Source organism: Eumetopias jubatus, unplaced genomic scaffold (assembly GCF_037043125.1).
Source record: "Eumetopias jubatus isolate StellerSeaLion01/CBP00866 unplaced genomic scaffold, mEumJub1_p1.0 scaffold_9, whole genome shotgun sequence".
NCBI lineage: Eukaryota > Metazoa > Chordata > Mammalia > Carnivora > Otariidae > Eumetopias > Eumetopias jubatus.
In genome coordinates this window covers 31,803,637-31,819,592 of record NW_028274815.1, presented here as the reverse complement: position 1 = coordinate 31,819,592, position 15,956 = coordinate 31,803,637, and the positions used below count along the sequence as shown (strand labels likewise).

The window sequence follows — 15,956 nt, the reverse complement described above, 5'->3', positions numbered from 1 at the left end:
GTCTGAAATGTTTTCAAATTGCCTACATGTTTGATGACTCTTCTTAGCCGTGAGTTTTAGCTTATTCCTTAGTGTCTTTTTTTGAACTCTGGGATTTAGTACCTCTGTGTGTGTGTGTGTGTGTGTGTGTGTGTGTGTGTTTGTTCAGGTTGCTATGGTAGTCTATATGGCAGAAGTGATTGAAACAATCTCTTTTTTTTTTTGTCAAAACAGTAAATGTGGTATAGAATGATAATCTTCCTACCGTTGTTTTAGTGAGTTCCTTGATCATTTTTCTTAGCTGTTTAACAGCATAAATATTAAATCTGGTCATATGGATAGTTCTCCTGCAGTAAAGAAACACTTATTAGGAGCCTACTGTGCTGCCCATAATGGAAGGTTACAAAGAATTGCTAACCACAAGTTTGTAGTGTAGTTGTGGGGTATATGTGTCATGGCAGTCAGCGGAAGGCTAAAAATTGTTTAAATATTTTGCCAAAGAGGTCTAGAAAAATCTGTGAAAGAATAAATGAAGGACAAAGAACCTTACTGTGGTAGTGTTGACACAGACTATTTTTTCAGTATGAGTTTTCAGGTTTGCCTTTCTTTATAAAATATATCTTACTGATAAATTGTATAAATAAAAATATATGCATGCCGAGAACTTTGTTTTTAAATATAAAAATTCCTCTTTATATTTTTAAAAAGCCTGTTGTGAAATTCTTTGTCAATTTCATACCCTAATTGATTTTGCATGTTTGTGTGTAAATTTTAATGTAAGCTTACTTAAAGAGAGGTGCAAAATTCTTTGCATTGGCAGTTAAATAGGGTTCTGCTGAGGAGGAATGGTTGTGGTGGGGTTGTGTAGGGGCATCCATTCTGAGCTATGTCCATTGAAACAGTTAACTCTCTGAGGATAACTTGTTCTGCTTTCCTAGGGGAGTATAGGAGGAGAGAGAGATGAATAAAAAGAGGTGGAGAAGAGAAGTAAGGTGAGGAAATTGGGGGGAAAGCGAAGAAGATGGGGAGTAGGTGCTAGTGATATATTGAGCCTTTTTAAAAACTGCAAATTGAGCTGTATCCCTTCAGATCAGCAATTCAGCAAAACAGGTGTTTTTGCATTTTGGTGTCATATCATGGGTGGCTTTCCCTTTATGATGGTATATGAGAATGAGGGAATAGAAAAGGCTTAATTATTTAATTAAATTAAATTTATTCATTGGTTTTTTTTTTATAGCAGTATAAATCTGTGCTTTCAGAACTCTTTAAATCTTTTACTTTGGGAAGCCCTGTTCTATGAGGTGAACTGGTAGACGTCCTCATACTTGAAAAATACTATTTTTACCACTTTTGTACAGATTTAGTTTCTGTGGGTCTAAGAAAAGTTTGTATATTAATTGCAAGCATCTTTGGATATGGCTCCTGGACCAAAGATTTTAAAGTACAAGGATGAGCAATGCTTTCCAAATGATAATAATGCCATTTATGTAGCATTTTCCCACATAAGTGAATTTTTTTAATACCTGAAGTATTAACTTTTTAAGCATCAAAACATTTTGTATGAACTTTTTTATGTATAGAAACCTTTAAAAAGATTTTCTATTTTCTTAAACAATATAGGCAACAATTTAAATAGTGTAGATAACGTAATTTAATCCTGATCAGTTACATTTTCTTGCACTGAATTCAGTTGTTACCTATGGCAGTGGATCTCAACATTTTTGGCCAACTTAAGGTAGAGTGGAAGTTTGTACTGCCCATCCAGCACACATCTTTCTACTTTCTACGAAAAAGAAAATTTAGTGATAATAGTGAAGTGTCATTACTGTACAAGCAAATGGTGGTAGTGGAGGGACGGTATAGTATGGATATGTACTTTTGCAATAGGGATAAGAATGATTGATATTTGACCCCAGCATATATATATAAAGTTTAAATTGGAGGCCAAAACATGTGTTGTTACTAACAAGTAACTCACCATGAGCTATATTGTTTTGATAAACTACTAATTACCAGCAAGAAGGGCAGTTGAAAACCATTCCAGTTTCAGGCAACACTGATGATGATGCATTGATGAAGTGTTTCTTCCTTCATGAAATTGTAGGAATTCACATGTGTGTGTGCTCAGTGGTGGTATTGCTGTGTTGTTATGAATGGCAGTTATATTTAGAATACTAAATACTGAATTGGAGTCCGCATGAGCTCTGATAGCATGCTATGAATACCAAAATGTAGTTCTTAGTACCTTACTTAGTAGATGACAAGTATCTCTTACATAAAAATGAGAATCAGTAGCATTGCATATTCTTACTTCTTGAGAAATGAGGAAAAGACTTGAGTTTTTGGATTGGTTTCTTGCACATCAGGAGGACCTTTGCATGTTACAAGAGTATACTTCTGTAATCACTAACTCAGGAGCACCTAACGGAAATGAGGAAAGGACTTGGGTTTTTGGATTGGTTTCTTGCACATCAGGAGGACCTTTGCATGTTATAAGAGTATACTTCTGTAATCACTAACTTAGGAGCACCTAACACGTAGGTTTATATTTCTGAGCTATGCCTCCATTTTTTTTTTAAGATTTTTATTTATTTATTCATGAGAGATAGAGAGAGAGAGAGAGAGAGAGAGGCAGAGGGAGAAGCAGGCTCCCAAGGAGCAGGGAGCCCGATGCGGGACTCGATCCCAGGACTCTGGGATCACGACCCGAGCCGAAGGCAGACGCCCAACCATCTGAGCCACCCAGGCGCCCTATGCCTCCATTTTAGTTGCTGCTGCTTTTTTTTTAAATTGAAGTATAGTTGACATACAATGTTATATTAGTTTCAGGTATACAACCTAGCAATTGGATGATTCTATACATTGTGCAGTGCTCACCGTGATAAGTGTAGTACCATACAACATTATTACAATATTATTGACCATATTCCCTCCATAGTACTTTTCATCCCAGAGACTTATTTTTTAGTAACTGGGAGTTGGTACTTGATCCCATCCCCTTCACCTATTTCACCGCCTCTCGTCTCCCCTCCGGCAACCACCAGTTTGAGTCAGTTTCTTAGTTGCTTCTCAGTTCTTACGACTTTCTCTTCTTGCTCTTGTGAATGTGCCCTATGCCTGCTTTTAGTATCAGTTTCTCCAGACTCCCCTATTCCTGTCTGTTCCATTCACTTTAGCTTTATTTTTCTTGTTACTTCCAATCTGTTATGGATGGGAAAACTGGATAAATCAAAGTTGTTTAGAACTATTCTAAAATTAGAAAGTTGATTCTTTATAAGGATTCTTAGTATGAGACATAGATTTGTGTGTGTTTTGTGACAACGGTTTCAGATATTCAGGCATTATTCTGGGTTCTTGATGTTGTTTCAGATAATGTGGGATGCTGAATAAATGACACCTTTGAGTAGGTGAGATATTAATGAAATTAGGAATTTCGTTTCCTAAATTAGAATTAGGGGAATAAAATACCAGAAAGCACGTTACAGTAAAAGGAGTAGGAGTGAAAAGGAGATAGCTTTTCAGTGGAACTAGAGATGTTCTTTTTGTTATGTCTGTATAGAGATAGTTTTCAAGATTTCCCTGTATATTTTATTGTATTATCCTCCAAAAGATGTTGGCAGAAGGTTTTTTAAAAAAAATTTAAGATACAGTTTGTACACAGCGACCCAAAGTTTTACACTGATTCTTCCCATCCCTGCTATCTGTGGCCTGACCTTATATACTTTTTTGTTAAACAGTATTTTTTAAACGTAAAGCCTGATGTATATACAGGGATGTGCAGGTCAATGTATCTTAGATCTGGTACACAGAAATACAGATTTTATTAATCCCCACAGGTTATATTTGAATATTAACACATTTATTTGAGTTTTCCTTGGACATACATCAAACTAGCTAATATTAATAGTTTACTTTTAATGTGGTGAAGAATATCTGCTAAAGTTGTGTTTTGTTTTGTTTATCATTTTTATAGGATCCCATGGTCCATTATTGCCTTTACCAAGTCGTTACAGAATGGGCTCTCGAGATACGCCTGAGCTTGTTGCATATCCATTACCACAGGCTTCTTCCTCTTACATGCATGGAGGAAATCCCTCTGGTTCAGTTGTAATGGTTAGTGGATTACATCAGCTAAAAATGAATTGTTCAAGAGTGTTCAACTTATTCTGCTTATATGGAAATATTGAAAAGGTAAGTTTCGTTTTATATTAATTTCTTTTGCTAGGATATCTAGTAGGAAAGTTTGAAAAGGCAGCAAATACATGTGTCTTCCCCTTGTATTAGGAACATACAAGTTCTTTTAGTAGTAACCCACATAAGCTAAAAATTCATTAGGTAGAAGCTTCAGAAATTGTTTTTTGTTGGTAAGTGATTAGTATAGGTTGTTGGTACTAAAAATACTTTAAAAATAGGTAATATAAATAGAAGTCCAAAACAGTAGTTTAATCAATTACTAGCCTGCATTTTTTTATCATTGCAAAGTGTTTCTAGCACTTAACATGTCGAACTACAGAATTTGAAAGAGCAGTATTTTCATGGAGCTTGGCCACAAGTCATGGAATTTTAGGAGAGTTCTAGGTTTAATTACTTGCCTCTCAAATGCTAGATTTCCAGTATCTTCTGAGGAACAATGTGCTTTTAGCTCTATCAGTATTTGAAACTGACAAAATGTATTCAAAACTTTATCTGGATTACACTCAGAAAGTAGCAAAATATTTAAATTTTACATATTTTAAAGATCTTTAAAGTTATAATCCTATTTTCATTAGACAACCATTTCCCCAGATCTGTGCTGTTTTGTTCATTGATGTCTCATAAATATTTAAAATAGTATCATAAAGTAGATATTTAAACTATTTTCTAAAAAATCATGGAAATTTAACTGGGGAAATGATTGGTCATCTTAAGTTACCAGTTATTTGATACACTTGCCAACTTGAGTTTCAGTACTGAGATAATGTTTTTTTCTCTATTGTTTTGAGTGATTTTAGTGTTCTTTTCACAACAATTAAAAGGTACAAGTATGTGAGTCATAAATGTGTGGGAGGAGGAGCTTGGCTTCAAAAGTTGGTACTCTTAGTTCTTAGTTCATTAATTCTAAAGTAAAGTCTCCTTGAACTGAGAAAGCAACTCAGAAAAATCTCTGGAACAAGAATTTTCTCAACATAACCATTTGACCACATTTAGAAAAGAAAAGAAAGAAAATCCCACATTGGTCTAGGGATAGAACATATGGGGTGTTTCTGCTTATATAACTTGCCAGGAATACATGGACAGATTTAGCAACACTGGGAGAAGTAGTTCAGATTTTTTCACACAGACATTTATCTTAGACACCTAGGTGTTAGGGTTTAGGAACTGCATGTTTGATAACTAAATGGGCTTTAATGTGTATTTTAACCTTATCACATAATGTTACTTTTCTCTTTGTGCTTTTCACATTTGTAAACAATCAGATCAGTCAGTTAAATCAACATCTTTAGTATATCTTTGTCTTTTCTCTTATGAACTAATTATCTCATGATTTAGAAACCTAAGTCATTTTGTCTAATAAACTTAAAAGTTTTCTGTGTGCTATTTGAACAATTCCAGTCTCACATGTCAAAAAAAATATTTTAAATGATCTATTATGATACATGAAACTTAGGCTATGCTAGTCCTTTAAAAGACCTATATATAGGTAATTATGCCTCACCTTTTTTTTAGATTTATAAGTATAAGAGCTACATATTTAACATAAGATATTTATTTAGTCGTTGTTAGATTTGTAGGATGTTATTGGATTAAATCAAAGTATAGAAATTTTGCCCACAAGAAGATAATTGATTTCAAGTAAAGCTGAAAAGTCCTGCTACAACTGAGTTTTGTTCAAGTACAGGTATAGTATAAAAATGCTGGAATAGCCCATTAAAATCGGTAGTTGCAAGGGTGGATATAAATGCTATTATGCTGCATTTATTAAATCCATTCGTAGTATTCTAAGGCTAACAAATATCTCAAGGTGTCACCAATGTTAGTGGTACAGAATAGCTATTGAAGGACTTTCTAAGGGGTAGGTACTATGCTGAATGATTATCATACATTAACCCATTTAACCCTTATTACTATAGTGTTATCTACTAAAATTAGAATAATATAAGAGGCTAAGTATGGCCTCTGCCCAAGATGCCATGAAAATTTGTGAAGTACGCCTGTTTTTAAAACTGCCCCTACCTTGTACAAGCCTTCCTCCTGGCAGTGTTGTCTCAAGGCTATCATGCATTATTTCTTACAGCATCTTGTTTATTGCTTTAACAGCATTCTGAGTAGTTGGGAATCATTTTTTACTTTAAAATTTTTTGACCTACTTACCGGAATATAAGTTTCAAGAAGACTGTATCTTTTATGTTTACCATTAATACCCAGTACCCAGCACAGTGTTTATCAAAACATTTAGGCACCTAATAAATATTTGTTGAATGAATAAATATTGATAAACCCAGCAGGTATTATCATTGTCTCTGTTTTATAGGGAGATCTCTGGCTCAGAGAAGAAAATCACCCCAAATCACAAAATAAGTAGCAGAGCCAGGGTAAGCCTGTGCTCTTCTTCATTGTGCTACACAATAGAATTATAGTCTTCCTTTTTAACTTTGTTAAATTTTGGTAAGACTTATGAGTGTCTAATAGCACAGCAGAGTAAAGTCAAGATTCCAGGTGATCTTCCATATTTGACCTCAACCACTTAAATCATACTCTCTTTCAGAAAATCCGTTATTATAGAAGGGAAATAAATAGTCACCTTTTTGGGATTTTGTATTTACAGGTAAAATTTATGAAGACCATTCCTGGTACAGCACTGGTAGAAATGGGTGATGAGTATGCTGTAGAAAGAGCTGTCACACACCTTAACAATGTCAAATTATTTGGGAAAAGACTTAATGTTTGGTAATTATCTTAAAAGTGGTAAATTTTAAAAGTATTAAAAAATCTTCATTTTTATTAGAGATATTAATTTTAATTTCAGAATATTTTAATGTAACTGAGAGCACATTTGAAACTAGCACCTATAATGTTATCATTTTAGACAAAGTATGTTAGGTTCATATAATTCAGGTTTTGCTCACCTATACCTAGTTTTTAGTGTTATGATTATAAAACAGCATGTTAAAAATGGGCAAGTTTTATATAAAGTTTCCTAATGTGAGAATATACCTAAACTATAAGAGTGATGGTTTATAAATTAAACTAAATTTAAGTATTCAAATAAATGTTTAAAATATTAAATAACTAAATCACATTTAAATAGCTACATTTGTCTTATTTGTTAAAATTGATGCAGGCATAGATATTAACCTTTTGACACTGCCTACTTGTTGCTTTACATCTAACAAGGTATCTTCTATACTTTTTCCTTCCCAATCTTTAGTGTGTCTAAACAACATTCAGTTGTTCCAAGTCAAATATTTGAACTGGAGGATGGTACAAGTAGCTACAAAGATTTTGCAATGAGCAAAAATAATCGCTTTACAAGTGCTGGTCAAGCATCTAAGAATATAATCCAGCCACCCTCATGTGTGCTGCATTATTATAATGTTCCATTGTGTGTCACAGAGGAGACTTTCACAAAGGTAGGTGGCTGAAATACAACTGTGTAGAATGTTCCTATTTCTTATTTTAAAATTTATAATATTTTAGCCTCATTTTAAAGTCTTGGTCTGTTCATCATCTGCTTTGGACATTATTAGTATTTTGTTATTTAGTTCACTCTGTACTTTTCTGGCCTCCATTCTGCATTAGCCTTTTTAGTCTTTTGTTGATTTGTGGCTCAGTCTTTTTGAGAGTTGGAATTAGAATGAGATACCTGACTTCTGCATTCAGTGAGTTCTTTTATTATGCCCTTAAATCTTGCCCATAACAGGGGGCACCTGGGTGGCTCAGTTGGTTAAGCATCTACCATCGGCTCAGGTCATGATCTCAGGGTCCTGGGATCGAGTCCCGCATTGGGCTCCCTGCTCAGCAGGGAGCCTGCTTCTCCCTCTCCCTTTGCCCCTCCCTCCCACTCGTGCTCATGTGCACTCTCTCTCTCTCGTAAAAATAAATAAATAAAATCTTTAAAAAAAAAAATCTTGCCCATAACAAAATTTTATATATCCCTGGCTTTTTGCCAAACTGTAGTACATGCTTCAGAAAAGAATTGATTTTCTGGGAAAATGTCTGGGAACTCCACTCTGTCCCTTAGGTACTAGATAAATCCTAATAACTCTGAGAATACATATTTCAGTTATAAATCTGTGGTTTTATCGTACAGCACTAAATTATTTACATAGTTTATAGAATATCACTTTTTAAAGTTTATTTTCTCATAGAACTTACCAATCTAAAAATATGTTTGGGGGCGCCTGGGTGGCTCAGTCGTTAAGCGTCTGCCTTCGGCTTAGGTCATGGTCCCAGGGTCCTGGGATCAAGTCCTGCATGGGGCTCCCTGCTCAGCGGGAAGCCTGCTTCTCCCTCTCCCACTCCCCCTGCTTGTGTTCCCTCTCTCCCTGTCTCTCTCTCTATCGAAAAAAATACTAATAAATAAAAACATGTTTGATTTAATTCATTCATGCCAGACTTAAATGCTGCCATAAAGTTTATTTTTCTTTATTCTAGAGAGAGAGAGTGAGAGCATGATGAGCACATGAGTGCACGCAGGGGGGTGGGGAGGGGCAGAGGGAGAGGCACAGAGAGAATCTTAAGCTGGCTTCATGCTGGGGCCCAATGCTCACGACCCTGAGATTATGACCTAAGCTGAAATCAAGAGTCCCGGACGCTTAACCGACTGAGCCACACAGGTGCCCCCATAAAGTTTACTTTCTAAAAAAGTAAAAGGCAGGAATATTATTTTGGCCATATTTTTAATGGAGTTTCACATTTCTTTGACAGTTATGTAATGACCATGAAGTTCTTACATTCATCAAATATAAAGTGTTTGATGCAAAACGTAAGTGCACATTCCCTCTTCTTAAGTTTTCTGGTTAAACTGATGACAAGCACGTAACAACTGGATTTGTGTTTCTTTGTTTTGTTTTAGCTTCTGCCAAAACACTTTCTGGGCTATTAGAATGGGAGTGCAAAACTGATGCAGTAGAAGCCCTTACGGCACTTAATCACTACCAGATAAGAGTTCCAAGTAAGTAAAATTGTGTCATAATTATTCAGTAGGAGTAACTTTAGAAACATCGACAATAATTTTAAAATAACACTTACTGCTTTTGTTGTTGTTTTCTTTTAATAGAGAAGTATGAAGAAAAAAGTCCTACAAATCCCACAACCCACACAATCCTTATATTAGTTACCCATTGCTATGTAACAGATTACCACATTTAGCAGCTTAAAACAGCAAACTAAGGGTCAGTATTCTGTGTACAGTTTAGCTGGGTGTTTCTAGCTTATGGTCTCTTGAGGTTACAGTCAAGCTGTTGTCTGGGTCTACAGTCATTTCAAGTCATGATTGGAGATTGGGAAATCCATTTCCAAGCTCATTTATGTGGTTGTTTGCAAGTCCACTGAAGCTACATTGGCCATTTCATCATGGTGGCTGGCTTCCTTCAGAGTGAGTGATCCAAGATGGATGAGAGCAAAAGACTAAAACAGAAGCCACAGTGTCTCTTATAACCTAACATTGGAAGTGACATACTATCACTTATGCTGTATTCTTGTGGTCCCACAGACCATCCGTGGTACAGTGTGGGAGGGGACTGTACAGAGCTGTGAATACCAGGAGGGTAGGGATCATTGGGGCCATCTTGGATGCTGGCTTCCACAGTCTCTGTTGATCTTTTTAGAAGAAAGCAATACATACATTTATGTGGTTAAAAAACTTAAGACAGCACATGAGGTGCAAAATGAAAGTTAAAGCTTTCTACAACTTCTAACCTATTTGTCTCCTTTTATTCCTCCTCCTCAGTGTATGTATATCTACATTTTTAAAAGTTATACAAAATGGTTATTCTATACAACTCTTCAGTGCCTTGCTGTTTTCATTTAATATGCCTTAGAACTATATATCAGCACTTGCAAAGCTACTTTTTTTTTTAAAGCATATGCAGAGTAGCTATTCATAGTAGAGATATACCACAGTTTGATTTACCCATTTCCCCACTGATGAATACAGTTTTTTTCCAGTTGTTTTTTCTATTACTATAATACAACATCCTTATCATTGCACTTTTTGTATTTGTAGGGCAATTTCCTAGTAGTGGAGAACATAAAGGTTTATATTCTGATAAATGTTGCTAGAGTGCCCTTTAAAAAGGTTGTACCAATTTACATTTCTACCTGTGGTATGTGAGAATGCCCGTTTCCCAACACTCTTTACCAACACTGAGTCTTGTCAGATGTTGAATCTTTAACCAGTATGATAGATGAAAAATGGTATTCCATTGTTTTAATTTGTATTAAATGAAATTGTCACTGTTTATTCTCTCCAGAATGGTAAACGACCTCTTTTTCTACCACACAAAGTATGCTCAAGTATTTAACTTTTGAAGCTTTGTGCTGTGTACTTTATTTTGATCCTGGATCTAAAGGGTGTTAAACCCTTATTTTTCTAAATAGTGGAAGAAAAAATAATCTTACTAGATGTGATGTGGAAAAAGAAAAATACACACTGACGGATTTATGGGTAGAATAAACGTATCTAGGATTTAGTTTAAAATATTCTAGCTCCCGGGCGCCTGGGTGGCTCAGATGGTTAAGCGTCTGCCTTCGGCTCAGGTCGTGATCCCAGGGTCCTGGGATCGAGTCCCGCATCGGGCTCCTTGCTCAGCAGGGAGTCTGCTTCTCCCTCTCCCTCTGCCTCTCCCCTGCTTGTTCTCTCTCTGTCTCTCCCGCAAATGAATAAATAAAAATCTTTAAAAAAAAAAATATTCCAGCTCCCAAAATGGTGTGTCGGGTAGGTAGATGAAATAAGACTGCCAAATGCTGACAATTATTGAAGCTAGGTGGTTTATCATATCAATCTATATATTTTTTATATTTAAAAATTTTAATTAAAAGACAAAAAATAAATAGGAATACTTCCTTTCATTTAACTTTTAGTCACAGAAGTAAATTTTAAGTAGTAAATCAAGCCTAATATTTGTTAGAAGGTTTTTAAAGGCTTTAAAATTATATGCATATTTGAGACATACCCAAGATATATTTCAAACTCCTTGGAGGCAGGAATAATTATTTATCTTTTTATCCTCTCCAGTGCATGCAAATACTTGTTAATTTATATGCTTTTCCCTTTATAGGAATTAAAAATTTTTTTAATATGTTAAGATACCAGAATTGTTTCTTTGCATAATTAATTGAGGAGGAATTATCTCTGCCTGGTCTGAGAAGTTAAAGAAAAATATATAAAATGGAAAACTTTTTGTGGATCATTCTCTTGTTGTTGTTGTTGTTTTTTGGAGGGGTAATTTTAGAACTTAATACTAGCTCTCCTGGAACTTTTTCAGCTTATTAATATCTTCCTGTACATTCCATTCTTACCCATTTCCCAGCCTGTATTTGAATTGGCTTTTTTTTTTTTAATTTAAATTCAGGGCGCCTGGGTGGCTCAGTTGGTTGGGCGACTGCCTTCGGCTCAGGTCATGATCCTGGAGTCCCGGGATTGAGTCCCACATCGGGCTCCCTGCTCAGCGGGGAGTCTGCTTCTCCCTCTGACCCTCTTCCCTCTCGTGCTCTCTGTCTCTCACTCTCTCTCTCAAATAAATAAATAAAATCTTAAAAAAATAAATAAAAATAAATTCAATTAGCCAACATATAGAACATTAGTTTCAGATGTAGAGTTCAGTAATTCATCAGTTGCGTATAATACCCAGTGCTCATCACATCACCCTATTACCCCATCCCCTCTACTGACCTCCCCTCCAGCAACCCTGTTTGTTTCTTAGAGTTAAGAGTCTCTCAGGGTTTGTCTCCCTCTCTGATTACTTCCCATTCAGTTTGAACTGGCTTTTATAGAGGAATTGCTATTCTAATATATTCTGCAAAGTGAACTTTGCTGATGGACATAAGCCTAATCCCATACTGTTTATCTGTAATGATTAATTAATTTACTAAGAAATATTGAGTGTCTCTATGTGTCAGATAAGGTTTAGAGCAGTAGGAATGTAGCAGTGGACAAAGTTCCTACCTTCATGTAGCTGACCTGCTGGTAGAGATGTACAAAAGTAATCTTCCCCTTACCTTACGTAGAAATTTTCCTTTCTGTTTCCGCTTCTGATTTTATAAAAATGTGAAATAATTTACTCTGCTAATTCAAGGTAATCTTGAAAGTTTGATGAAGTGACCTGTTAACTTTGTTTTTTAATTTTTGCAGATGGTTCCAATCCCTACACATTGAAGCTTTGCTTTTCTACATCATCCCATTTATAAGAAGAGAAGAGCATGTTAGAATTTATGTTCACCTTTATTACAATTTTAAAGCTACACTTCATTAAAAAAAAAACTAAGATGGTTGATCTAATGTTGCCTTGCTTACTTTGATTTAAGATCCTGTTCTGTAATAAACAAATATTTTGCCTTGAGTAAACTTGTTGTAAAGTTAAATATTGAATTGTTTTCATTTTAAAATAGAATGTCATAATGTAGACTATCTACAGCTTCCTTGTAGATTACGCAAATATATGATTTCTAATCTTATTATTTTTCTTCCACAGTGAAAATATATTTGCATTCTTAATGCTAATTATCTGCAAGTATTTTTCCATTGTGTATGAGATTAATGCAGGTGAAAGTATTGCATTTTAATATTATAGAATTCCTATTATATGTTTAGATGTTTAAGTATGTTGCAGTTATTCATATTAAACATAACTTGTATTTATTAAGTATTTTAATCAAGTTTGAGAATAACATTGCACACAATGAATTTTAAGTACTAAAGATTTAGCTGATTTTATATTTCTGAAAGGCTAACAGACATGGATACACTTGTACAGTATGCACTCAAACTTATTTAAATTGTTGTAATTTTTTTTTTTTTAAGTCATTGTCCATTTGTATTGCCATGCCTCTGTTTCTAGTTCCAGTTTGGAGATTTTATAAAGTTACAACAATGAGTTAATGTGTTCATCTTCATTTGTTGCATGTGACTTGATCTTGAAAACACATCTGGTATTTGGCATTAAGATTTTAATAGAAGTTATGATTAATAATTCCTAACCTGAGATCCATGAATGGGCTTTAGGGAGTCCCAGAACCCCTTAAAATTGTATGTAGAGTTTTGGGTACTTGCATTTTTATTTTTTACTCTTGAATCCATCAGTAATATATGTATTTTTCTATATGGTGCAAGGTGTAAGGATCTAATTTTATTTTTATTCCAAACAGATAGCTATTTGTTTCAACACCATTTATTAAACATTCTTTCTCCCACTGGATCTGTTTTTTTTCCTTTTTTGGGAAAGAATATATCGTAAGGAAGGTGTAAGTAGGGTGTAAAACATGATATTAAGAGACTATATATAGGGGTGCCTGGGTGGCTCAGTTGTGAAGTGTCTGACTTTGGCTCAGGTCATGATCCCAGGGTCCTGGCATCGAGCCCCGCATCGGGCTCCCTGCTCAGCAGGCTCCCTGCTCAGCGGGAAGCCTGCTTCTCTCTCTCCCACTCCCCGTGCTTGTGTTCCCTCTCTCGCTGTGTCTCTCTCTGTCAAATGAATAAATAAAATCTTAAAAAAAAAGAGAGACTATATGTAGCACACTTGAGTGCCTTGATGGCTCAGTTGGTTAAGCGTCTGCCTTCAGCTCAGGTCATGATCCCAGGGTCCTGGGATTGAGTCCTGCGTTGGGCTCCCTGCTCAGTGGGGAGTCTGCCTCTCTCTCTCCCTCTGCCTGCCACTGCCCTTGCTTGTGCTTGCTCTCTTTCTCTCACTCTTGTAAAAAATAAAATCTGAAAAAAAAGAAAGACTATAGCACACTTGTTATCAAATTCATTTTTTAAGATTAATTAATTAATTTGACATAGCACGTAAGCAGGGGGAGAAGCAGACTCCCCACTGAGCAGGAAGCCTGATGCGGGGCTCAATCCCAGGACCCTGGGATCATGACCTGAGTTAAAGCAGACAAAGCTTAACCAACTGAGCCACCCAGGTGCCCCAAATTCATAGCTTTTTTATAATAAAAATGTGATACAGCCATTTTATATTTATCTTTAATAAGAGGGAAATGTTTCATCTACCCAGATTAACTGAATAGTTGGCAATAGCAGTTTTGTGATCTTGAGACTTTTAAATAAATTTGCAAGTAGAAGTTCCATTTAGATCTTTTGTAAAAGTTTTATTTTGAATTTTAACTTACAAGAGTTTGCCTTAATCCTTTCAGAAATGAGACGGGTTTAAAAAGTTTAGAGCTATTGAATAGAAAGTTAAGATGGAAACTAAACACACATTAACATTTATTTCCCCTTGAATTTTAATAGCTGCAGACAATGTCCCTTTAGCCTTCTAAAGACCTAGAAAAATTTAAATTCAGTCGAGACGTTTTAGACTCTTACGATGGAATACAGTATGTTTTGCCGAGGGTAACTTTGTGTACAAACTCTTAAGTGTATGGTACTGTGTTGTGTATGTACATTCCTCATTCATTCATTGCCAATTTAAAACCTAAGTTTACCTAATGCTACAATAAACAAAGCTTTTTTTCCCCTTCCCCTATAAATACTTTTCTACATTTGTTGCAAAATTAAGATGTCTTAATTTTAAAAGATAACTTCTGAGTTTATGTAATAATTGTCGTCTCCTCTTCCCCGCTTCTGAAAAGTAATGGTGATGGTTATAGATTATTTTGTATTTTAGAAACAAAAACTTAATGATGACAGGGCTTATTTAATTTAGATTTGGTTTATTTTTTATTTTTATTTTTTAAAGATTTATTTATTTGACAGAGAGCACAAGTAGGCAGAGCGGCAGGCAAAGGGAGAGGAAGAAGCAGACTCCCCACTGAGCAGGGAGCCCGATGCGGGGCTCAATCCCAGGACTCTGGGTTCATGACCTGAGCCAAAGGCAGACGCCTAACCGACTGAGCCACCCAGGTGCCCCTTTAGGTTTGGTTTAAGTGGTATTGACTATTTTTTATTTATATTTTAAAAAGATTTATTTGTTTTAGAGAGAAAGCATGGAGGGGAAGAGGGAGAGGGAAAGAGAGTCATAAGCAAACTCCTCACTGAGCACGGAGCTGACGGGACTAGATCTCAGGACCCTGAGGTCATGACCTGAGCCGAAACCAAGAACTGGTAGCTCAACCGACTGTGCCACCCAGGCGCCCCTAAGTGGTATTGACTTTTAGATATGAACTCTGTCTTAATTCTCTTTCCCCAACAAAATGATGAGTAAATTCTTCAGGTGTAAAGTTTTTTTTTTTTTTTTAAATATTAGAGCACAAGCAGGGGGAGCGGCAGGCAGAGGGAGAAGCTGACTCCCCGCCGAGCAGGGAGCCCAATGTGGGGCTTGATCCCTGGACCCTGGGATCATGACCTGAGCTGAAGGCTTGACCATCCGAGCCACCCAGGTGCCCCTAAAGTGTGTTTAAGTTGTACCTTACCGATCTGTGCACTGGTATGTTAGCCCTATACTTTGCTATCAGTAATGTCTTCGACATTTTACTTGGGCATCCCTGCTGTTAATATCGGGTATTATCTGATCCTAGAATGGAATGGGCTTTGGCAACGTTCTCTCTTTCCTTAGCCTTAACAACATTTCTTGTGCTATCTTTCTGCTTTTAGGAGAACATGAAAGAACAGATTCGATAGCAGTAAAGAAATAATACTAGCTTTTATTTTTTAAATATTGGAATCCTATTCCATATCTAAATTCCATTAAATATTTGATAATACCTCTGTATAACTGAGTTAAGGAATATAAGCTGCCTATTAAAGTCCTACTTCCCTGCTGAGGGTATTACCCCAAATAAACAAACAAAACTGCCATTGTAGCTGACAGGAGACTTACCAGCATCCTAGTGAT

The 15,956-nt window shown here is 35.8% G+C and overlaps 1 protein-coding gene and 1 non-coding gene across 2 annotated transcripts in view; both read left to right on the top strand.

The window, feature by feature from the left end:
* Window positions 1–13,374, top strand: part of HNRNPLL (heterogeneous nuclear ribonucleoprotein L like) — a 37,949-nt gene extending 24,575 nt beyond the window's left edge. The window contains exons 8-13 of the mRNA XM_088026398.1: window positions 3,953–4,170; window positions 6,785–6,906; window positions 7,388–7,589; window positions 8,887–8,944; window positions 9,035–9,133; window positions 12,314–13,374. Of these exons, the coding sequence (XP_087882524.1) occupies window positions 3,953–4,170; window positions 6,785–6,906; window positions 7,388–7,589; window positions 8,887–8,944; window positions 9,035–9,133; window positions 12,314–12,369 (755 nt within the window). The 3' untranslated portion in view covers window positions 12,370–13,374. The remainder of the gene's footprint in view (window positions 1–3,952; window positions 4,171–6,784; window positions 6,907–7,387; window positions 7,590–8,886; window positions 8,945–9,034; window positions 9,134–12,313) is intronic.
* LOC148163517 (U6 spliceosomal RNA) lies at window positions 6,073–6,179 on the top strand. Its single transcript, XR_015769058.1, has one exon. It is a non-coding gene; the product is annotated as a U6 spliceosomal RNA (small nuclear RNA).
* Window positions 13,375–15,956: the final 2,582 nt, after the last annotated feature.